The sequence below is a fragment of the Ostrinia nubilalis genome, chromosome 26 (genome assembly GCF_963855985.1).
Source record: "Ostrinia nubilalis chromosome 26, ilOstNubi1.1, whole genome shotgun sequence".
NCBI lineage: Eukaryota > Metazoa > Arthropoda > Insecta > Lepidoptera > Crambidae > Ostrinia > Ostrinia nubilalis.
In genome coordinates, this window is record NC_087113.1 from 434,130 (window position 1) to 460,359 (window position 26,230).

The 26,230-nt window shown below is 38.2% G+C and overlaps 1 protein-coding gene across 4 annotated transcripts in view; it reads left to right on the forward strand.

Annotated features, from left to right (window-relative positions):
* Positions 1 to 26,230, forward strand: part of LOC135084408 (hemicentin-1) — a 609,550-nt gene that overhangs the window by 31,905 nt on the left and 551,415 nt on the right. For all 4 annotated transcript variants that reach the window (XM_063979183.1, XM_063979184.1, XM_063979186.1 and 1 more), the window contains exon 2: positions 14,698 to 14,852. In XM_063979183.1, the coding sequence (XP_063835253.1) occupies positions 14,786 to 14,852 (67 nt within the window). In that variant the 5' untranslated portion in view covers positions 14,698 to 14,785. The remainder of the gene's footprint in view (positions 1 to 14,697; positions 14,853 to 26,230) is intronic.

Here is a 26,230-nt window from a genome sequence, read left to right on the forward strand (position 1 = left end):
TTTTTGAAGTCGGTTGATAAGATTAGTAACTTTTTTCCATTAAGGGGATTATTGCCGATACTCGCCACGCTTGGCAGGCGGGTTGGCGAGCGCAGTTTTTTATAAGTTCGCACGCAGACGCTGCTGCCCATCTCGTCAACATGGAAAGCATTGAGGGAGGCCTATGTTCAGTGGACGTCCTATGGCTGAGATGATGAGTAACTTTATTATACTACTCAAGGATATTGGAATAAAGCAATGCCTGCCTGAGAAATGGTCTGTCTTAGCGCCAGGCGATGCGTTGTCCTTTGCCTCGAGTTTAGCGGGCAGCGGGGCGGGAGCGGCGGCGGCGCGGGAGCGGGGCGGGCAACGCAGACCCGTTCTCGAAACAAGCGGGCAGCTCGCGCGGCTCTTTAGCGGCGAAGTGTTGTGTTCGGGGTTGTGTTGCCGAGATATTTGTTTTTATTCGCAAACGAAATGTCCGAACAACGGCGACAATTTTATTTCGATTCAAATTTATTCCTAACGCTCGATTTATTGTGGGCAAAAGAAGGAGTGCGCTGCCCGCTCGTTGCCCGATCCCGCGCCGCTGTTTTCGAGAACCGGTCTATTTGATTTTACGCATAGATCCTGCCGCTCCCGCGCCGCCGCCGCTCCCGCCCCGCTAAACTCGAGGCTGAGGCCTAAGTGATGGTAGAGAAAGTTATACATATTACTTGGGTCGTAAAAAGGAATTAAATATAGATTTAATTTAGTCAATGTTTATGTAGTGAGACTCATAGGTATAGTAACAGTGATTTGAAGGCTGTACTCATACTGTACCTATAATGTATTATTATCTTAGAACATCCATAAATGTGTGGAATAGCAATAAAGAATTGAAATTGAAATTGATTTGACAGTCGTTAATACAGATTATAATTATTTTTGTTGCAACAAAGCACTTAGATACGTATCTTTTGCAAATGCTCAAAATGTGGTTATATCATGTCTTTACTTTGACTTAACTAATGCTTCATTGAAAAAAAAGAAATAAATAAAAGAGGTAAAGAAAGTTCAAAAATCTCAAATTTCACCCTATTTAACTCAAACCTTTTACATTATCTTATAAGGGCTACATTGTTGGCACAAAGACAAACGAAACCCTAAATTGATAAACCTAGATTGAAACTTGGAAATAACTTACTTGAGCACATACTCTTGAGTTAGTATTTTCTCAACTCCATCCCTAAAAGGATGAAAGGGGGTGGCGAAAGTTTGTATAAGAGCATTAGGGGAAACGTATGTGTATTATACGTACTTATACTGAAACAATTACATTATAGCAGAGTAAATACAAATGAGTAGGTCATCTTCATAGAAACGCACGGGCGCGGTTTGTATGTGAGCGCGCCAACACGTATGCAGCGCGCACGCACTAACTGACAAAATTTAGCGGGGATTAGCGGGGAGCCAGTCGTGGTTGGCCTATATTGGCGCGCTCACATACAAACCGCGCTCGGTGCGTTTCTATGAAGATGACCTACTCATTTGTATTTACTCTGATTATAGTCACAAATGAAATAAACCAGCTCTAGTAGAGTCGCCTATCTAATATTTGTATTCATAAATAGTTAATTACCAAACCTCCTGTAATACTTGTAAGTAATACCGGTTAGGTTTGCCCGTGACAGTTTGGGGCTACGGTGACAAGGATTCCGGGACTTTTGCGACTATTCCGGATTTAATAATAGGAATTAATTATAGGGTATTGTATGACAAAGGAGGACCCAGGTAGTGACTTGAAAATACTTAAGGTAAAGGTAGGTAAGGTTCATATAGACATTTGAGTACTTAAAACATGGAGTTTAACACTAATAGGGAGGCCTGATGTAAGATAGTATCATGTTTCCTTAAACAAGGCTTTGAATTGAATACATTTACTAGAACATAGTCAGTCAGCTTCAAATAGGTCGTGACACCCAAAGTAGTCAAAAATTTGACAACACAACCTCATTCCAATTGTAACAAAGACGTGTTGCGAAAATTTAGCTAAAAAAAGAAAAAAAAACATCTTATTAGTTCAAAATAAACACAATTTGCAACAAATAAATTATTTATTTTGTGTGTCACAAACTACTTGAAGTTGACTCTACAAATAAAAATAGTTAAAAGCTTAATTATGTACTATTACATTAATTGCGATTATACACTTTAATTACATTACCACCACAGTGGGAAGCTGATAAATCAGTAGATAGATAATAAATAGCGTAAATAATGAACTGAACTTTCTGATCAAGCCGAACAAAAAGCTGTACAATACTGTTCACTGTTGCCCGCCAAAGACGGAACAAAAGAGGCGCACAATGGTGCGAACGCCATCCAGTTGTGTAATATTAGTGTCGTTGCGAACTCCGAGAATGGAACATAAGTCTTTTCCTTGTGTGGCTTTGCTCTGTGTTGATAAAGATACACATGCCAGTACTTCACACGCTTAATTAATCTACTAGCTAACTTGGAGTAGGTACCGCCTATGAAAAGTTGTCTTAAGTTATCTACACAAATCGTAATCTTAGCTTAGGCGCAGACCATCGATTTTTCGTCGGTCGATAGTTTAGTCGGGCAGTTGATCAGTATGGGCATGTATGGAAGTGCGCACATTACACCGATTTGATTCGGCCGATTCTTCATACAATTTAAAATCGGGCACAACTATCGGCCAAGTAAAAATCAGTGGTCTGCTCTTAGTCTTAATGAGACACCTTTAATACTAATATTTGCCAATTAAGCTGGTTTGGTGATCTTCGGTAATGTGACATGAGGTATCAATTGCACAAAATGGCCGAGTGAATACGTTGCTTGCATTGCTTGCAAGTGTAGATTTGCTTCAAATAGACACTTGTTCCGTTTTATTTTTGCATTTGTATCGCCTTTAGACTCAAAAAGAATGGCAAACTCAGTATCATTACACACTTTAAATATAGTCATTTTTGACTCGTGTAAAATGCTTAAAAATTCTAGCTACCGCTACCCTAAAGTTAATTTAATTTGTTTTCGTCCCTAAAAAACATTCTGACAAATTTTCCTAGAACTGTGAACCCGTAAAAAACTGGAATATTATAAATGTTTTTTGGACGTAGACTGACAATGTGACTTAATTATTTATTAGCCTAAATGTTCTTTTGTTTATTATTAGTATTCTCCTGAGGCTGGATTTAGATGGCCTTCTTTATTTTATTACAATTTAAATAAAATGGCCTTTTTGTATTAGCTTTTAAGACATTAAAATACAAAATAAATTTTAAAGTCTTATCCATAAATTGTATTGGTAGATTTTGAGTTTCTATCAAAACTTTTGATCACCAATGTTTTGTTGACTGAAATATTTAAGACGACTTTAAACTTAAATTATTTGAAAGGAAAGAGGACATCTTATCTAATATTTGCAGGCATTTTATAATGAAAGCACCTGTTTTATTTATCATCTCCAGAACATTTATGGAGGCAGTTGAGGCAATTCCCGAAGTTTTGCCTCAAATTTATGCCGCGCCTCAATTTATGTCTTGCTCAGTTTTCTTCCGGACTTGTATTTTTGATACTTATGGCCTGGTTCTGCGTTATTTGTTTTTTTTTTATCTAGGATAGGGTTGTGAGTTCAGACTCTTTTGTAATGCTTTAGTTTAGCTACATAGGTAAATTTATTTATTAGAATATATTTAAGTAATTTTAAAAAAATGGAATTTAATAAGTGCTCTGTCTATCCAGCTGCTGAATGAACTCATATTGTTGTCACCATAATATTGTTACATTTCTTACTGATTTTATATAGGTACGTTTGAACTTTGAACTAAATTCGTTCACTTAGTATTTTTTTTCTCAGTGGAATTAAGATACCGAATAATTAAATAGTACGGCATGCAAATAGATGTTATGACGTAGGCATTCGTTAAGAAAGGATTTTACGAAACTCCACCCTTAAGAGGGTAAAACGGGATCCACGCGTACGAAGTCGCGGGCGGCCGCTAGTTTTTCTATATTTTTCAGTCTTTCTAAGAAATTCTGTTTCAAATGTTTTACATACATAAGATTTCGCATCAAACTTCCGTCAGCCCTGTTAACAAGCCAAATCAGAAGTTATATCGTCTGGATGAATGTTTTACAGAACAACTTCGGAATGAAGTATTTTGGATACAAATTTTTGAACAGTTTGTATGGGATGTGATGTCAAAACTTTAGACTTTTCAATGAAGGTCACGTTGAGGAAACTTTGGAAATTACTTCCATGTATTGTTTATTGACAATATAGATTCATATTGAATTTGATATTATCATCCATCAAATTCAACGAAATATGTGGGCAGGCCCCTCACTAGGTGGACCGACGATGTGATGAAGGTCGCGGAAAGAACCTGGATGCTGGCTATTACAAATAGTTTAATGAGCTCATGGACCACTTGCTTCGTTTTTCGATGTTGACTGGAGTCCTAGTGCACAAATGGTTTAGTAATGATTATTAATTGGTTACCATAAAAATATACTGCCATCTTACAGAATATTATGTTATGTAAAGTAATACGTATTATATTATCTGTGGTAATACTTTAGATAATGAGTAGTAAATACCAGCGCGTTTGAACTATTTGCAAACAAACTCCCAATCAGTTTAAGTTGAATAAATAACACATATTGATGAAACCGAAACTGATTTTACCCCCGTAACTTGTATCCGACCGCGAAGCGTACACCGCCTTCGCCACAGCTATATCCACAAACCCTCGCCAGAGCCTACGAGGAACCACCAGCCCATGTCACGTTTGGTGGTTATAGAACTGACCAGTTACAACTAAACAAACACCTTTTGAAAAAATAAAAACACTAATAACCCTATAGTCCCTGCAGTAAGGTATGGTTAAAGGTTTTTAAATCACATACCAAATCATGTAGGATAAAGCGATTAGAGAATTGAATCTTTAAAAAAAATCACTCTCTAATTAGGAAGTTAAGATATTGCAGCATAGATTTCACTTTTATGTTGTAAAGAAATTTAATATTCAGTGTATGACTTTTTTATCCACAACGGAAAAGTTCTTGGTCTGCATCTCACCTGATGGAAAGTGACGATCAAGCTGAAGGTGAAAGTGGGCTTCACCCGGAAGCGTAATCTAAAAGGAACATAATTAAGTGAATATTTTGCTTAGCTGGAGGGGTTAACGTTTATCATTTCAACCTTAAAACGTCCACTGCTAAACATAGGCCTCACTACTAGGTATTATGAGATCGTCAGTCCACCTTGTGGGTGGACGTCTTACTTTTCGCTTTCCGGTATGAGACTTCCACTCCGGAATCTTGCAGCCCCATCGGCCATTCTGCATACCATGTGCCCTACCTATATTTACGATAATTCTTTTCTATTAAAAATCCTGAAAAAGGTTGTATTTTTACTGTCTTATCTATCTTCGCTACGCCCCAAGGCATTAAAGTTGGAAATTAAACCATTAATCAATTTGTTTACCTACCCTTTATTTATATTCGTTGATTAGTTAACTCCGCGTCTGTTTGGCTGGAAGTAAATCTTTATTAGTCGGATATCTGGTGAGATTTGATTTGATTAGGATACCGTTAATAGAAGAGTTTGGGGCGATAAGTGCTGGGTATTCAAGGTATTTTGATTAATTTTCTGCGGTGAATACTTAACTTAAAGGTGATTATACTTTACTTACTTACAAAGTATGTTTATTGCTATCTAATTGTAAGTTTACAGACTTTGAAATTAATTTAAAGTGGAAATTGGTATGAAACGACTTACATTTTAAGCTCTTGCTCAGTTACACTTATTTTTTGGTTTGATTAATTAGTTTTATTTTTTGTTTCGTTGAAGCTGTTTTGTGTCGAATAAAACTTTTTATTTTGTCTTCGTTCGATAGTGATGTACTATCGACAAATGACAACAACTCACTAGACGATCTCCCCCGAACAGCAGTCAACTAACCTTTTACTTCACTAACATCCTTTCTAGCTTCGGCCAAGAAACTTAATATCAGATACAAATAACTCGCACACGACACAACTTTGCTCTTGTGACAGTTCCCAACAGTTGCCAGTTCACAAGACAGAACGAAACTACATTCCCGACCATTTTATTCATTTCTGGAACACATTTTGTTCATAGGGTGGACAGGGTGTCGATGGTATGTATCGATGACCTTAAAAAGTACAGCTGTTGATTATTATGTCTTGAGAATCGATTGCCAAATTAATGCAATTTTATTTAGAGAATTCAATGACTGTCTTCTTTGTAAAGTTTTTTATTTTTACTCTAGTGTTTCTGTCCTTGTTCTAAAAATCCCCTTGCGAAGAGCAACATTTTTTCATCAGAGCAATATTAATCGCTTTTGATGTTCAATTTCCTTATTATTTTATCAGTAGATTATCTACTTGCCTTGGGGTCAACATGAATTGGTAATTAGTTAATTTTTATTACTTGTATATTCATTTTTCCTACAATTCTGTAATCGATGCATTATTTTTATCTATGACATTAAATAATCGACTTCGTACAACACTTCAAGAACATCTAACTCCCAAGTAACAAAGGCTAACTCGTACTTGTACTCTATCCCGAAATCTTGAATACAAAACTAAATTACATTCGAAGTGAACTAGTGTAAAATGTTACGCGAGTTTCATTGCTAAGTCAAAAAATAATAACAATTATAAAATTCTATGGTATCTTAACTTGGCATGTGTTCTATAGTTAGATATTATCTACTGTTATCTCAGATTGGACCACTATATAAATATTTCCATAAAGTTGCTTGATATTTTTCATCGAATTACAGTTACAGAAATTCATTAAATCCGCCAGTTGTTTTTGTGCAATATGGGATGAAATACGAAATGTTAAACAATGGTGACTTTTTGTAGAATGATTTTTTCACGTAGTATAGATAGATTTTATCAACTTTTTTGACGAAGTGCTTGTTAAATTTGAAGTAATTAATTTTAAAGTCACCTTCGTCAATCCTCAAAACCAAAATACCTTGAAATATTATACTAAACAGGTATTCCCTAACTTAATAACCTCGAAATAGCTTACTCCTAACTCAATAAAACTCGAGAAATCTCTGTGGCGGGGCTCTCAAATCTTCAATTTGGAAACTCTGTTTTGTCAATTTAGTATAATTATGAAGTTTCTGCAACTTTTCTATCGAAATGATTCTGTTAATTAATTATTACTCTTTAAGTTCTCCAGCCTAGATAATTTAGGGTAAACTCATCAATCTTAAGGTTGTATAATTGGACATTATTAAAAGGGGAGACGAAAATTGGATTTTCTGAAGGGATGAATGCAAACAGAAAGGGACTTTCTGAATTGCAGTAGAGCTATATTTTGTGGGTAAATATAATTTCGTTAATGACTTTTTATTACCAAATAGAAAAATAATTGCACTGCTTTTAACAAAACATAGCAAAAACAAATATTTGAAGCAAAATACATTTGATTAGCCTAAAATATATATTTAGATGACATTTTTGTGTTTTCAACAAACTTGTGTCACCAATTCTATCCTTTGACAACTTTTATATTGTACGAGTACGAGTACATTCATTTTGTAGAAACGCATTTCAAAGATGCAATGACACTCTTTGCCTTTTGATGTTGCAACTAAAATGCCGTTCTCCGTATTCACGTTTCTTTTTTCGCTGCATAATTTTGAATACCTCACAAAGGTTTAATATCAGTTCGTGCGATACTTTGAGCAACAAAAGAGCAGTCCCGCGGGTCGTGTGGGTCTGAAATGTTATTATGACTGCTACGTTAATTCGTTTGTGTGGAAAGATGAAACAATGCTTTTCAATGCGAACGTAGTCGTCTTATCTTCATGGAAATGCGATGGTATAAATTATGAAGCTTTATTTAATGTTCTTATGAGAATTTATCTCAATTACTCGTCGAGTTACTTGTTTATTTTAGAAATGTAAAAATAGGAGTTTATTTTTCTTAGTAGCATCTTCAGACCTTAATTTGATGGGGAATTAGGGTGAAGTAATGGAATACAGAAGAAGCAAATCAACAGAAACTTAATACTTTGTAATAATGTTTTAAATTATTTTTGTGATAGTCTATTTTATAAAACATTAAAGGAATTTCCTTTAAGAATAAACACCATTCTAGCTGAACTTACTTAAACGTTATAGAGGTAGGTATTACTAGAATTTTTTGTACCTCACAAGAGACTTCCAATCAGTCTTTTGTATTCCCTATCAAAAATCCATCAACACAGTCTTGTATGATCATTTCCCTCAAACCATGCATCGTCAATGCCACGTAATGATCAGTGACTCCAAGGAAGTCAGTAGAGGGCGCTGATTGAAAAGGGCTTCGTCAGACCGAGGGCAACAGAGGCGACATGCGACAGACAATTTGCTGCGAGCACCTGTCAGTATCTGCTGTTTGGTGGTTTCCTTTTCTATTGCACTCTTGTGGGGCAAGGCATAGGAGGAGCCTATCGATGAAACAACCTGAAGAATGTTTTAATATACCTAGTTAAGACATACCTATTTGTAAGGTTCTTTTCTTATTTCAGTATTCTTTTAGAGAAAAATAAGGAGACGTGTAAGTTTGTAGTAACTGTTGCAGTGTGAAGAATTTCACAAGATATAATAATATTTTGAACTCTATTAATTTCATTATCATCATATCAGACATTGGAAGCCTCCTCCAATGACTAGGATGCATCCAAATGATTGCTCATTGCTGACGAAATACTTGTCGGTGGTCTTAATTTAGGTGTAGGAAGTATCTTGTGTAAATGCTCATACTACTATGCTTTACTTAGATTTTTTAAAAGATTGAATGTCTTTTCTATAAGAGAGTCGAGATATAATTTACAACCTTTTTAAGAGTGCTCATCTCATACTTGTATTTCCATTTGACTCTCACACGGATAAAATATGCTAAAGACCCAGATTCCGACCGTGTCTTCCGCTACACTCCTCTATTTGCGCCACGTCTAATGGAGTCACAAAGGGAGTTAATATCCAGATCCCTTTGTCGGCGTGTGACGGCGGCGTGTGTGTACCGGCTCCCGGATACGACCGGTTTTGCCAGCGGCCCGGATGAACCGGACTTTTTAATTAATTTTTCCATGTCTTTTCTCGTTTTCGACTATCGATGATTGGGCTTGGTGATATAAGTTGCGATAAAATTAATTAGAATTTATTGTCGCCTGTATTCACAAACTATGTTTGCAGTGAAGCAGCAAATCCAACGCACAGTGTTGAATAGAGCTCTGTAATTGGTTCGTGTCTGTGCGTGTACGCGCACGGAGGGATTCGGATTTCATAGTAATGTTTGTAAATACTTATACCTACTTTAAGATTACAGGATATACTATTATTAATGTAATCAGCTTCTGGATACATTGATCAAATTTTCATGGGTCCACTTTTTATTGAAAGGTCTTTGGTAAAGTCAAAGTCAAAGCTTTTTTGCAGTACTTGACACTTTCTATGGCGCTTATACTCGTATAAAATATAGCTTGCTCTACCACCACTTCGGCACAACATATAGGCTCGGAAACTCACTCCCGTGCCTATTTTGTTGTGTCACGCCCGTGTAAGTGAAGCAGCAAATCGAACGCACAGCGTTGAATAGAGCTCTGTGATTGGTTCACGCACTGTGAAACATCATAGTAATGTTTGTGAATACGGGCGTCAGTCACCTTTGTCAACCTCTTTATTGGTGCTTAAAGCCTTTTGTAAATAATTTAATGAATTTCTCATAACTAAAATATTCAATCACGCTATTAAACTCTTATTTTATATCGCTTCTAAATACCCGTAATTTGCTAAACTGAGCTAACCTCTCATTATCAATAAAGAGCTCTCCTGTCCAATCAACTGGGTACAGCAAATAAATCGCAGCGTCATTAAACATTGCAGATAAAACGTTGGCAAACTATCCAGCGCCATCTACCGGCGATTAATGATTGTGCACCGATCTCTGCCATTACTGGTAATTACCGTGTAGTATTTCCACTCAATATTAGTTGGCGGTATTATGAATTATGGTATTATTACATTATGAGAGCCTGCATAGATTTTAATAGATAAGTATACAAAGAAGTCGGTCTATTTCGACTTAAAAAAATATGAATTTGGAGATCTTAATAAGGTGTACAAAATATGCATTCATAATACTGCACTGCGACCATAAACATACGAAAATATTTTTCTTTCTTTCTTTCTTTCAAAAGCAGTCAGTACAGACACAGATCAGTGTAATCTTCAAAACACTAGTTTTCTTGTATCCAGCCACTAACGTATAGGTCGCGCAACGAGTGTTGAGGCCATCAATACAAGCAAATATTCGTATCTGTATTCGCTACACTACAACGTAGTTTTCGAAACTACGTTGTCTTCGCTGACGTAGTCAGACTGACAAGTGCTTTCTGTATCTCACTTGCAGACATTTAACAAGAGAGAGACAGCTAGTGTATTGGATATTTGAACTTGAATGTGTTTTTTTATTATTTTTTTATACCCAATGAGGAAGCTTGGAGACCTCTAATGTTTGTAAATACGGGTGTAACTTTGTGTTCTGTATTTTAATATTTCAAGTGTGAGTACATGCTTGCCTCAACTTTCATTGAGCGACCTATAATCTTAAACGCTAGTTTTAATGTAGCCAGCCGCGGCCCGTCTATTTACACACGCGGTCGGAGTATTTCGGGAGAGCTATTGTTCGCCGTGATGTCATTGATGAAAGACATGATCAGACCGGTGGAAGAACGTCGAATGTGACTTACTTTTGAATTAATCTTGGTGTATTTACCTTACTTGTTATGTCCGATTCAATATGGGATTATTTATCTAAGAGACCGTAATTAATCACACTAGTTGTTTGTTTATTTATTTAGTGTAGGTAGATGCAGACTCACGCCCGTATTCACAAACATTACTATGAGGTCTCACAGTGCGCGTGGACGCACATGGTGACACACGAACCAATCACAGAGCTCTATTCAACGCTGTGCGTTCGATTTGCTGCTTCACTGAAGCAAGCATCGTTTGTGAATAAGCGCGCAAGAGTAATTTTTTTTGCAAATAGGCTTTTAAAAAGCACTTTTACACGTCCCAGTATTAACCCTACCACTGCTTCGGGACAATAAATGGGCAGTGTATACTTACATTACAATGGTTCAAAACATTTCGCTCACAGTAAAACACATTGTAATCACCACAAACATTATTAAAAACCATTTAGCGCTTATCCCAATGCTGATTACCGTTTGTAAATTCAAAAGTGCGGTTAGCCTTACTTTGTAAGCCCCGAGTTGCGAACAAAGTTTCCGGATTACGGGGTTTGCTTAGTCCTACATTTCAACCCGATGTTTCAATTGTTTCGCAATCTTGGACACGACCTAAATAAATTGTATTTTTAACCGACTTCAAAAAAGGAGGAGGTTATATGTTCGACTGTATGTGTTTTTTTTTTTTTTCTATGTATGTTCACCGATTACTCCGTCAATTGTGGACCGATTTTCAAAATTCTTTTTTTGTTCGATAGGGTACACTTCCGAGGTGGTCCCATTGTCACCAAGTCAGGATCTGATGATGGGATCCTACGGAAATCGAGGGCAACCCTCAAATTTTATAGGCACGTGTATCATTTTTCAAACTTTTTCTTAAGTTATTCAAGTATTTGCTCCTGGAAATCATCATCTCATATTGATGAGCTGATGATAGAAGGTAAAACTCCTTAATGCTTAGGAGTTGGAGGATAATTCTTTTAATTTTATAGATAAGTATAGTTTCGTAAGTTATTCAAGTATTTGCATCAGATAGTCATCATCTCATCATGATGAAGTGGTCATAGTAGGAACAACTCCTTAACGCTTAGGAGTTGGAGGATAATTCTTTAAATATTATAGGTACAAATAGACCAACAGTTGTATTCTTTCATGTTTTTAAGGTGGGCTAACGGTTTAATGTATTTTTAGGTTGCCGATATGGTAACCTGTATTTTGTAGGGAATATTATTTTACACTTGACATGAAGAATATAGTCTCAGTGTACTGCCTACCTTCAGTGGTAACATCAAGGTAATAATTAGTTAACTAAAAAGCAAGAAATAAGTTATTTTTATTAAAAAAAAAAACCGACTCCAAAAAACCTACACTAAAAAGTAGAAAAATAATTAGGTACTAATTACTTATATTAGGACGAATTAATATTTATGTATACCATGATTGATACTTTTGGAGTCGGTGCAGGCAAACTTTACACGTTTCATAATCTTGGCACCGACTCCAGAAGTATCAATCATGGTATACATAAATATTAATTCGTCCTAATATAAGTAATTAGTACCTAATTATTTTTCTACTTTTTAGTGTAGGTTTTTTGGAGTCGGTTTTTTTTTTAGATTTACATTTTGCTTGCAATTTATTTACCATCCTATATTTGCTGTTCGGTAGTCGCTGAAACTTGAGAATAAAATTGAAGTAAGGCTGCCTCGATTTAGCTTATTTTGATTTTGATGTAGTCCAGGGAAGGTTTAAACGGTGAGAAGATGGTTTGTATTATAATCGTATAGTACTAAAAATAACGGTACGAAGTTCGTTTGGTCAAAATTGATAATGTTGTTAAACAAAACCTTAAATAAAAATACTTTCTCTCTTTTCTATTCTTTTGATGTGGGTTGAGTCACTATTCGAGTTTTGCATCCTTCTGTTCCTTAGGTGTCGTGGTGTTCAGCGTTTACTGTCTTTTTCATGAACCAATCTAGTCTAAAGAAAGATATTTGAACATAGGTTACCGCGTTGTCATGATTCGTCATAACAACAATGTTAACAGCATCGTTGTGTTCCGGCAGTAAGAAGTAAGATAGTCAGTTCCTCTGTGGTTGAGGATTCCAGGTGAAGCTCGCTGCCACCTTCAGCCTGCATCACTTTCCATCAGGCGAGATGCAGGCAAAGAGCTTTCCTTCCATGTCCATCATCATCATCATCATTATTAAAATTTCAGCCACAGAACGTCTACTGCTGAACATAGGCCTCCCCCAATGACTTCCACATCGCACGGTTGGTAGGGGTCTGCATCCAGCAGCATTTATCAGGTCATCGGTCCACCCTGTGGACGTGGTATGTGGCCTCCATTCCAGAACCTTTCTGCTCCATGCCCATGAGAGATAAAAATTTATTTTCTTCCATTTCTTTTTTCCAAACCAACATACCTTAGGTAATTTATAAATTGAATTAGTTCACTCGACGTATAACAGGCTGATGACATAAGTATATTTTACGAAGAACCAAATTGAATCAGCTTCGGAACGGTCTCAATTGCGGAATGACTAATTTTCTTCGTGACGTTCGTTTGTGTAATATTCGTATATTCCTATACGTCTGGGACGTAGCAACTGGTCTAAATATAAGTTTAGTAAAACAAACATCTAGTGGTAACGCCCTCGATTGCTGGCCTCGATGTTTTTGCAAACGTACATATTTATGAAATTGTATTTCCTGATGGCATTTCGGTATTCAGCGTTTTAAATAGACGATGAAATGGCCTAGTTTCGTTGGTTCTTTGAAGTGCACCAATGTGTTTCTTTTTGCTTCAATCTTGTTTTCTTTTTCTACTTTAAATGAAAGATTATTATTTTTGCGATCGAATTAGGCTACCATCACATAATAGGATATAGAGGTATCTTTATTATTTATGACATACTCGTACCTATCATAGTTTAGAAGTGTAGCCGATTTATCTTTAAATATTAAATTCATCGCGGTATGTGTTCCAGTTTTTCTACCGTTGTGAGCTCCCATATTTTTATCATTGGTTTGAAATGTCATTTAGTTGTGTATTTTTTTCTTAATTTTATACAGCTTAGTCATTTAATTTTGAAACTCTGTAAATTGTATTCCAGGCAAAACAGAACCATGGTTTTCAGATACAGTTCAAATAACAGCTAAGTCAGTGAATAATTACCAAATTAAATAATGCAAACCTGTACAATGGTATCGCTTCATCTCCAGTAGTACTCAGAGCCGTATAATTTGGTCTAAATATACCTCGAGTGCTGAGGATTGGCGCAGCTTACGTTATTTTGGTCTAAATTGATAGGTCAGACACAATGTACGGATTAAGATGGATTTGGTCTGACGAGGAATTTATTACAAAATGATCAATCAAAAGAATAGCATATAATTTCAGACAAGTTATAAGTAATGTAAATTAAGAATTTATTTATCATGATTACAAGAAAATTCATCTTTTTGTCATTAAAAGATAAATTGAAAATCTTTACTAACACCAATTCAAACAATAAGAGAATAGGCTCTATTTAATGAAACTCTATAACTTGTACTGTGAGTCGTGTGGGTTTGGTTAAGTAATAGGTATTTCTGGAAGACATCTTGCGACTTAGCTATCGAACGATAAAGTTTTCATACAAGCACTTTGTCTAAAGTGAGGCTAAAATCGTATTATGACGTCCTATGTCATGATTATACGTTTTCACTAGTGATGATTATGACATCCAATGTCATCTATGTCATGATTATACGTTTTCACTAGTGTGACTATCATCTAACGGGTCGTTTGGCATACTGACTGACCCAAAAATGGTATAGTTAGACGTGCCTCACTTTACTTCATTCGTTTAGTTATAATTCTACGTTTTGTGGTAATTTAAAGTGATGTAACCTAACGATTGTTTTCTTTTTGTTCCAGAACCCTCGCTCGACATTCCCACGATGTTCTAACAGTGAATCAGTGTGTGTACAGTGAGTGTGTGATGGTGTGACGTGTCAGTGTCAAAATGGCGTCGTGGGCTGTCATACTGTTGCTGGCTGTCGTCGGCTGTCAACGCGCTTTGGGAGAAAGAGGTTAGTTTTAGGATGCCGATGATGCTTATTTATTTATTTATGAAGATATAGGTTGAAACATCAACACGGATACAGTAATAACCAAAACTAAAGAACTTGCTTCATCATTTCGGTCACAGGACGTCCACTGCTGAACATAAGCCTCCCCCAATGATTTCCACATCGCCCGGTTTGTAGCGGCCTGCATCCAGCGCCTTCCTGCTACCATTATAAAGCCGTGGGTCCACCTTATGGGTGGACATCACACGCTGTATTTTCCGTTTGCGACTACCTACTTACAAGTCATAATAAGAAACATCTAAATACATGTTTTTAACATAATAATAGGTACACATAACATAACCTATGTGAGTAATCCCACATCACGACTGCGTGGAAAAGATGAAAATTCTGGCTTACCAAGAAGTCGTAAAAACATCTATCTGGCTAGAATCATTCGTTTATAACTTCCAGGTATCGAGAATCGGATTTTTCATGTGTATTTTATTACAATTGATTGATGGGCCTAGTTTTTCAGAGAAACTGTGAAGTTTTGTACACCAAATTGGTGTACAAAACTTCAAATTTTTATGGTGACCATTTTGTTCATTTACAGGCTTTTAACAAAATATGAATAATACCGTGCCATTGATAAAATAGCTTTAAAAAACTGCAAATTTTAATTGCTAATAATAATATACTCTTATAATAAAATGATTAAAAGCGTAAATATAGCAATTGATAACATCCAGGAAACGACATAGTCCAGTGACATTGGAACTACATAATTATTTGATAACGTCGACAATAGAAAAATAATAGATAATAGACTCGTGTTATAACTTTTGAAGGTCGACTGTAATTGATTCCACTTAAGAACTTTGGAAAAAACAAAAGTTAAAAGGTGTAGGTCTAGCGCTAAGAAACGCTAAAAGTCAGCGACTGATGCGATCGGCACGGGAGGGTGTTTTTGAAACGTCAAACGTCATCGAGACTTCAAATGTGCTGCCCTGTCACATCATAATATGTCAATGTCATCCCTCCCGTGCCGCTCCGATGACTCAGTTATGTGCTAGGGCTATAAATAAAACATTTTTTTTTAACTTGCATAAACGTCATGGTTCGACTTTCGAACTTTCGTTGTGCCATGCCACAAAATAGATGTTCTAAATTACTGGTAAATACAAATTGAACACAATGATTAGGATCGAAATAATAATTTTCTTTCCCACCTCTCGTTCCACTACTGCAACTCCTGTGTAAAGTCTGGTCCGTGAGCACGTAGAATTTTGTCCAATGACCCCAAGCTACCCATCCTTATCGCTCGCGCGTAATTATGTTGCTATCGCGCTCGCACACTCACTGCGGATGCCAGTCGCACAGTCGCGACAGCAATATAATTACGCGCGAGCGATAAGGATGGGTAGCTAGGGGTCATTGGACAAAATTCTACGTGCTCACGGACCGGGTTTTAGCCAGGATCTACAGCTTGACCGCCAATAAAAACCCAACCAGTGAAGGTCAAGTTTGTCCCGGGGGAGTTGATTAGAAGTCTGCTATGATCTTTACTGTAATTATAATAATATTGAAAATTCGTCTACAAAATATCCTGAAACCACGCGAAACGTCAGAAACAACGATGGAGTAATTATAACGAGTAATTAACTGTTATTGGTCGTTATTTGGTATGATTTTTATATTAAATACCGTTATAACGATCATTAAAGGTTTTAGAATATTGTATTGTAGGTTCCTCCTATTGCTGTAGCGAGTGTGTGTAGATGTGGTGAGTACCTAGCTAATAGGGGGCCTACTGTGTAATAGAAGTTTAAATAAAACCGTTGAAGATTTTACACTGCGTTTAATTCAACACTAATAATTAGTTTACGGTACAGAAGAGTAGAATTGAAAGTTACAAGCACTGAGTTATCGAAATAAGAAAATATTAAGAATGATAGATAATGAGAAAGAAAGTTAAAATCACAAATTAAAGATCGAGACGTTCCGAGCGGAAAAGGGGCTAGCTAAACGGGCGTGCATTCGCCGTCAGAGTGGTGTCGCGACTGGGCGCTGCGACCGAGCGGTAGCGGATTGATGGCGGCGCGAGGGCATCGATGAAACCGGTTCGGAGCGCCCCGCTACACCGCGCGCGGGCTTGCGCATCCAGCGTCGATGTTGTGTAGTAGGCTGTTTGAAGTTATGCAGTAGCACCAATCTAGGTTTTATGAGTGTCGTTTTGTGGTATGGTCGGAATAAGTAGGTAGTATTTATAGTACACCTACAGTACTCCCCCACCGAGACCGCTACTGCGGGCGATAATGATCAGGAAAACGCACTCTTCTTCCACTTCTTGTAGTCCTCTCAGGCTGCTCGTCTATCAGCTGCGTTGGAGAAGATGCTTGTAGTGAAGGCGATGACTGCGGTGAAGAAGGTAGTTGCGGCGTGATGATGGTCTCCTTTGTCATGAAGGCTGGCTTTATGCGGTCGATACTGACAGTCATGGGCTTTCCTCGTACGTCCAATTTGAAGAATTTTGGATGGCGTTCCAAAACCTTGTATGGCCCCGAGTAAGGTGGTTCCAGAGGTCTTCGGACAAAATCCTGCCTCATGAAAACATAGGTTGCTTCTTTCAGATCGTGAGGTACATAGAAGGGACCTGTTCTATGCCATGAAGTTGGTGTTGGTGAGAGTGTGGCCATGAACTTGCGCAATCGTGTAGCCAAGTCCGTGATGTCGTCAGTCTTGTGTGCGTCGGTTGGAACTAGGAACTGCCCCGGTAGCCGCAGAGGTTCGCCGTAGACCAGCTCTGCTGATGATGCTTCGATGTCTGCTTTCCATGCACTTCTTATGCCAAGAAGTACCAGAGGAAGGATTTCGGTCCATCGAGGTGTAGCGTGGCACATGATGGCTGCCTTCAATTGTCGATGGAGTCTCTCTACGATCCCGTTGGCTGCCGGGTGGTAGGCGGTAGTGCGATAGTGGTGTGCGCCCAGCAACGACGAGATGGCTTTGAAAAGGTGAGACTCGAACTGCCGGCCTTGGTCGGTTGTGATCTTGGTAGGACAACCAAACCTGGATATCCATCCAGATACCAGAGCCATGGCGCAGGTTTCAGCTGTGATGTCTTTGATGGGGTACGCCTCAGGCCATCGTGTGAATCGATCAATGGCGGTGAGACAGTACCTGAAATCAGAAGATATTGGTAATGGCCCTACAATATCCAGGTGGATATGGGAAAACCTGGATGTGGGTGTAAGGAAAGAGGATAGTGGAGCAGATGTGTGACGGGTTACTTTAGAGCCTTGGCACTGCAGGCACTCTCTTGTCCACTCTCTACATTGTTTACGTATCCCTGGCCACACAAAGCGCTGCGTGACCAGTCGCACTGTAGCTGTTCTCCCTGGGTGACTTAAGTTATGAACCATGTCAAAAACTTGCCTTCTGAGCGCTGGTGTGACGTAAGGACGCGTAGTGTGAGTTGAGACGTCACAATAAATTTTGACATCTGAATCAGGCATGGTCTTCTTGTGCAACTTGAGAGTCGACCCGTGTTGTAGCAGCTGTTGTAGTTCTAGATCATTATCTTGCTGTTCTGCGAGTAGTTTGTAGTCTATGGTTTGCGTGATTGATTCGATCCTAGACAGGCTGTCAGCAACGACATTTTCCTTACCAGGTATGTACCTTATGTCGGTGGTGAACTGGCTAATAAAATCCAAGTACCTATATTGGCGTGGCGAGCAGGATTCCTTGGGCGTAGAAAACGCAAATGTAAGCGGTTTGTGGTCAGTAAATATGTAGAAATTTCTAGCTTCTATCATAAATCTGAAGTATTTGATTGCTTCGTAAATTGCAAGAAGTTCCCTGTCATACGGGCTGTATTTTACCTGAGCTGGCGCCAACTTATGAGAGAAAAACCCAAGAGGTTCCCATACGTCATTCTTCTTTTGTTGCAACACCGCTCCGATTGCCACGTCGGATGCATCGGTTGCGATTGAGAGTTCGGCCTCGGTTTCAGGGTGTTTCAAGAGTACTGCTTCGGATAGTGACTGTTTGCAGTTTTCGAAGGCTTTGAGAAGGTCATCAGTCATAGTGATTGCGTGCGAACCTTTTACTTTTGGGCCTGCCAGGAGAGCGTTGAGAGGAGCTTGTAATTGTGCTGCTTTTGGGATGAAGCGTCGGTTGAAATTCAGCATTCCTAGGAATCTTCTTAAGTCTTTTACCGTCTTTGGTACTGGATACTCTTGGATTGCTCGAACCTTGTCTGGGATTGGTTGTACTCCTGCGCTAGAAACCTGGTATCCTAGGAATGTTACCTCTTCTTGGCCCCACTTACACTTGGTTGTGTTGATAAGAACTCCGTATTGCTTTAGGCGATCCAGCACCTTGCGTAGGTCGTCCTTGTGACGATTTTTGGAGGGGGAAAAGATTAAGATATCGTCAACGTACCCGTAAGCAAAGCTCTCGAGACCTTGAAGGACTTCGTCTACAAATCTTTGAAAGGTTTGGGCTGCATTGCGAAGTCCAAACCCCATAAATGGGAACTCGTACATTCCAAATGGTGTTGTGATTGCTGTCTTCATAATATCGTCTGGATGCACAGGAATTTGGTTGTATGCTTTGACTAAATCTATTTTAGAAAAGACTGTACATCCAGCCAATTGGTGAGAAAAATCATGAATGTGACGGACTGGATACCTATCTGGGATCGTGCGGGCATTGAGTGATCTGTAGTCTCCGCAGGGTCTCCAGCCGTCGTCTTTCTTTCTCACCATATGTAATGGAGATGACCAGGGACTTTCTGAGCGCCTTGCTGTTCCACCGGCGAGCATGTCGTTGAACTCTTTCTTAGCGGCCTTCAGACGTATGGGATCTAAACGACGTGGTCTGGCGTGTACCGGTGGTCCTGGGGTTGTCCTTATATGATGTACAGTATCATGTTTAATTTCACGAAAAATACCTGTTGGTTTAGTCACCTCCGGGTACTCACGGAGGATGTCGTGGTACTCGCTGTCCCCAGAGATGCTTTTGATTGAAATGATGCTTTCAGGGATCTGCTGTCGTGGTACGGAGACCGAGAGTGAGGTAGTACCATCGATGAGTCTCTGATTTCTGCAATCAACAAGAAGATTATAAAAGCTCAGGAAATCCACGCCAATAATAGGTTTCGATACATCAGCTATTATAAATTTCCAGGAGAATGTGCGTCTTAATCCGAGGTCAAGATGTAGTTGCAGAGGTCCGTAGGTATGTATGACAGTACCGTTAGCTGCAGATAAGTCATATTGTGTTTTAGTACAGGTCATCTTAGTGGCCGACCGAGGAAAAACGCACAAGTCCGAGCCTGTGTCTACAAGGTACTGTACTTTAGTCGGTCGATCGGTGATGAATAGACGGCCTGTAGTTGTTGGGCAGACGTTGGCCGCTACTTCCGGCTGCCCGTGAAGTTTTCCGAAAAATTGCAAGGTTGGTTGCATTTCTTAGCTCTAGCACCAAAATTAAAATGATACCAGCAGTGTGGGTGGTCAGGAGGCGGCTGGCGATTGCGAGATTGGCTGCGTTGGCGGCTGCGGTCACGGCGGCCATCTTGTTGTGACATGGACTGCGGTCGGGAACGTCTGTAAACTTCAGTTGTCAGCTTAGCTACTTGCTTGGTAAGTTCACAAATTTGTTCATTAAGCTTATCATAATTGGGTGATGAAGCTGAAGCTGAAGTGCTCGCTACACTATGGATAGGTGAAGGTGCGGCAATCTCATGAACCCTATCGGCTAATTCTGCTATGTCATCCAATGGTAACTTTGCTTGTGTGGCTACTACAGTCTGTAAAGCATGAGGTAAGCGTCCAGTCCACAAAGTCTGTAAAATATCGTCAGCGACAGATGGGCCAGCTAAATTTCTAAGATGTCGTAAAAATTGTGAAGGTTTACGATCACCCATTTCTTCGTGCATAAATAACTGTTTAAGCTTTTTCTCTTTAGAAGCACTGAGGCGTTTTACAAGCTCGTCTTTAAGTTTCTCAAATTTGCCTGTGACTGGTGGTGATCGTATAACATCTTTTACGTGAGTAGCATAGCACGGATCTAATTGTGACAAAGCATAATAAAATTTCGTAGTATCCTGCGTAATACCAGAAAGAATAAACTGACCTTCAAGTTGTGAAAACCAAAGCTCGGGTTCGTCCGGCCAAAATGGCGGTACTCTCACGCCAACCTTGAATACGTCGCAATCGCTTCTTCCTCCTGCCATATTGCCTCCGCTTCGTTGTCCCAGCGTATCTTCATTTGCGTCCTTGCTCATCTTCGTGTTCTTGAAGGGGTCACCAGTTGTAGGTTCCTCCTATTGCTGTAGCGAGTGTGTGTAGATGTGGTGAGTACCTAGCTAATAGGGGGCCTACTGTGTAATAGAAGTTTAAATAAAACCGTTGAAGATTTTACACTGCGTTTAATTCAACACTAATAATTAGTTTACGGTACAGAAGAGTAGAATTGAAAGTTACAAGCACTGAGTTATCGAAATAAGAAAATATTAAGAATGATAGATAATGAGAAAGAAAGTTAAAATCACAAATTAAAGATCGAGACGTTCCGAGCGGAAAAGGGGCTAGCTAAACGGGCGTGCATTCGCCGTCAGAGTGGTGTCGCGACTGGGCGCTGCGACCGAGCGGTAGCGGATTGATGGCGGCGCGAGGGCATCGATGAAACCGGTTCGGAGCGCCCCGCTACACCGCGCGCGGGCTTGCGCATCCAGCGTCGATGTTGTGTAGTAGGCTGTTTGAAGTTATGCAGTAGCACCAATCTAGGTTTTATGAGTGTCGTTTTGTGGTATGGTCGGAATAAGTAGGTAGTATTTATAGTACACCTACAGTATATTACATTTTTTTAATATTTCATCTAGGTTTATTATCTAATATTTATGTTACGGTCAATGTGATAAATGTGAAAATTATGAATAATCGCCGGTTATTATGAATAATTACCGCAATGATTTGGTAAATGTGATTAATATGAGGTCATTTATGTGTGTATAAAACTAAATAGGCGGCTTAGGGGTGGCCCAAGGGCCACCCCCGCCGCACCTTAACCTATTTTTCACTTTAAATCAAAACATTATGTTATAGGCATCATGGAAAAGTAATATTATGCAAGAAACATTCCAAACTCATTATGCCAAATTATATTAATATATGATATCAAAACGTTCAAAAGTTTGGCTGTGCATGAGCACGTACACAAGATTTTGTTCTCTTTTATGAAATTTGTTAGTACTAAGGTTGAATTATCAAATAATCACTGTTAAATGTGATTAATTTATCACTTTTACCGCGACTGTCGGTAATTATTCATAATAACCGGTTATTATTAATAATTTTCAATTTATCACATTAACCGTAACATTTACACCAAATATTGAATTTTTATTTGGGGATATACTGTAAATACTTAGAAGTTCAAACTTAAAGGCAATTATTTTTGATTGGATGACGTAGGTAAGAAAAATCGTACTTAGAAGAAATAATAGAGTGAAAAATAAAGGCATTAAACGTAAAGAAAAGCTGAAAATAAAATTAAAAAGGCGTTTTTGTAGACTTATATACAACATTGAAAGAGGGCGATGCTATTTTTAAACTAAACCCACACGCCCTTTATTTATCTAGATAGAACTTCCAAATGTCAAACCAGATAACTGAAAGTCAACGTTCCAGTTGATCGTAATAAAAGTCTAGTTTTTTAGAAAAGGTTAGGTAAGACATGAGCACCGCTCTCCAAAACGAATAGCGCGGGCCGAAACAAAAACCCTGGCACTGGACGCAGTGTGGTCGCCACAGAGATGCAGTTAGACGCAATGATTCATAAACTAAAATTTGTTTTACATGTTTTTATAATTTGTCTACTACAAAAGGACAAACAGGCAATAAAAAACATAATGTTAGTACCAACTTTTAACTTCTAAATCTGGATCATTGACATAACTTTAAATTCTTTTTTGTAATTTTATTCAAAGAAAGCATGCTACCATCGTTTTTGACCAGCAACTTATATAATTTTGTTAATTGACACTGTAAAATTACTAGATTTAACTAAGGGAGAGTTTATTTAATCTAGCAAGTCTCTCTCTCTGTCTGTAACATAAGAAGTGCAGTTGTAAAATCAAAGTCGATGATTTCTGTTTGTTTTATAATAATCATCATCCATCATCATCTCAGCCATAGGACGTCCACAGTCCACTGCTGAACATAGGTCTCCCCCAATGCTTTCCATGCTGCCCGGTTGGTAGCGGCCTGCGTCCAGCGCCGTTTTGTTTTATAATAAATCTGTATTAATAAAAATGTAAACGCTTGTTGTAAAGCGCTATGGATTTTGTGTAAATGTTAATAGCCTAGCGTTGAAACGCAACTCAGTGGCGACACCAATCAGAGGTCCACCCGAAACCGCCGTGACGTGAGCTTAAAAGCTTTCGGGGATTTTTTAGTGTCGCTGCCGGCTGCAGAGCCTTTGAACGTAGGACCATTTCAGCAGACTTAGTTGGCTACTACTCGAAGGTTAGTCAGTTACTTTTACTGTATTTTATTGGTTCACCAACTTCTATTAACTTATGAAAAAATATGCCTACAGTACTTTTTATACAAAGATTTTATACAATTTTGACTCAAGAATGTTGCAATGTATTGACTATTTATTGATAGGTTGTTTGGATTAATGGTAGGCTTAGATTGTAAATTGTAGGAGTGTTTAAATTACTTATATTATTATGTTTTACTTAAGTGACAATAATAATAGCGACGATGAATTAATAAGTGAGCTAAGATGCGATAAATCTAACTAGTCGATGTTCAATATTTACCGGACTGCGCCAGAAGGAGGGTTATGTTTTTAGTAACACTATATCACTCTTGACACTTGCCATTTAAGAAGTTTATTACGGGATTTTAATAAGCAAAGACAATAAAAGAACGATCGTGGTACCTGTTGTAATAGGACCTCTCACACTCATGCCACTTTTTATACCAAAAACAAATGAATCTAAAAAAGTTGGTAGTTTACGTGTGCGCCCAGACATCTATAGTGATATATGAGGCCGATCCCACCATATTCAATTTTGCCTAGCTCGCCGGCTGGGTTTAGATTTTTAGACTGTCACAGACCGGATTTCACAGAGGTTATTCCAACGCTGGAAAATATTATACAGGATGCGCGGTGTGTTTGTGAATAATCTAGATAAAATAGGATGTCCATACGATTATTATTGAACTAAGTAAACTGAAAAGACGATAGAAAGATGTTGATAATAGCAGTGTAGCAGCAAATCGAACGCACAGCGTTGAATAGAGCTCTGTGATTAATTCGCGTGTCACCCTGTGCGTCCAAGCGCACTGTGACACCTCATAGTAATGTTTGTGGATATGGGCGTCAGACTTTACATTATGTTACATAATATCACCATATCAGTGTTACAGGTTGACGTGCTGTCATATCAGTGTCAAGGTTGATGTACATCTTCTCCGAAATCTGTTAAACAAACTCTCTTCAACGACTTTGCACTAAACGGTCTCGATAATACCGAATAGACAATTAATTTTATACAGTCCACTCTTTTCATTTATTAACTTCCACTACACTCACTATCGAAGTAACACAACCTGTATATTATTTAACCACGTTGACCCAATATTGTCAGTGATTACGAAGTAACAAAAACATATCACAATCAGAAACTGTTCAGTTTTATCTGACAGATATTTTACATATCTGACATCGTATGAATTATGTAATGATTTCACTGCATATCGCGGCCATGATGGGATCATGAAGTTTTATACCAAAACGAATTTCAGGTGAAATATTATTTAAATGGGAAATGCCAATTGGGTTTTATTATGACCTGCATAAAGTATAACGAGACTTGACTATCACATGAAGGTTTAAAACTTTTAAAACTAATTTTGTGGTTTCAATAAGTTTTTATGTAAGTTTGATTTTGGTTTTTTTAGCCGTTGCACTTAAATTAGTACTGTCCGGCTCTGACATCACTGTTAGGGCTCTTTTCTAGGGAGACATCCCGTTTTTTGCAGGATCCTGTTTACCACCATACGTATTTATTTTCAAATACACACTTGTGTGTTCACACCACATTGGCATTAGAAAGGGCTCTTAGGCCCCTTGCCCACGGCGACTTTTTGTAGCGATACAGTCGCGCTTGTAGCGGGTTAGTCGCGCGTTGCAAATGCGACTAACGCGCGTTAGTAGCGATGCTGTCGCTCGTTTACGAAACGCGCGACAGCATCACTACAAAAAGTCGTCGTGGGCGAGGGCCCTTATTATCCTCCCAAGGATTCGAACTCACAATCATAGCTAGTGACGTTATACACAGCCCAACAGGGCAGTTAATCCGTAACTATAATTACATTCTTAGATCACATTTGTTTTGATATCACTGTAAAATTATCGTCCGCTGAAATTCATAACATTTTATAAGTAGGTGGCTTGCATCCGGTAGAAACTTTTACTGCCTTTATAATATCACTTTCAACAACGTTCATAACAGTTAAATTATATTGAGAACTATTAAAGTAGTGTTTGCGAAACTAATTCGAGTTAGAAAATTGAATTTCGAAGCTTAACTTAATCCGAATTTAAACTGAAACGGTTAAACACAACTTTTCATAAGCTCCCAACAGGTAAATACGAAGAAAATAGCTATACTAAAACTAATTAAACAATAAAAACGGATTTTCCACGAACTAAATTTGTTGAACCTTACGAGTTGGTCTTAGAGTCCATTTTGGCAGCGATGGCAGCGCCACCTACTTCCGCGTGTGCTTCCGAAGCTCGTACGATGATAACGGAGTTAACGGTAACGATACTCGAATGGCGGAGTTAAAAGTTCCAAACAGGATATTGAATTTGAAAGGTTTTGGGTGTTAATTAAACGGGGAATGTTAATATTAATACGTCCTTTTAAGTAAATCATGGAGATGGGTATTTAGGTTACACTTTCAAGGGATATAATAATTATGTTCTTCAGTTTTGAAAATATCCAAATAAATACTTAGGTCAATAAATTGATGACTGCCCAAACAACTGCACGCAGAAAGATTTAATGAATGCTACCGACAACGTCACTCTTGTAGAGGAGTTTTGGGCTGACACTGGATAGGCTTGTTGTCGACGATATGATGAGCAAGGTTTCCAGGTTTTCTTTTTCTTCTTCTTTTTTTTTTTTTTTTTTTTCAAACACGTTGGGAACAAAGGTAGAGTCATTTTGAGAATAAAAATGGCTATGTGGTTCAATGCGAGCAATTTTTTTAAATAATAACTTTTTTTATTATTTAACTTTAAAATTTCTTCATAAGTTTTTCTCGCGTGTTTCTAACAGATTTTTGTTTTGTTACGATACTTGAATA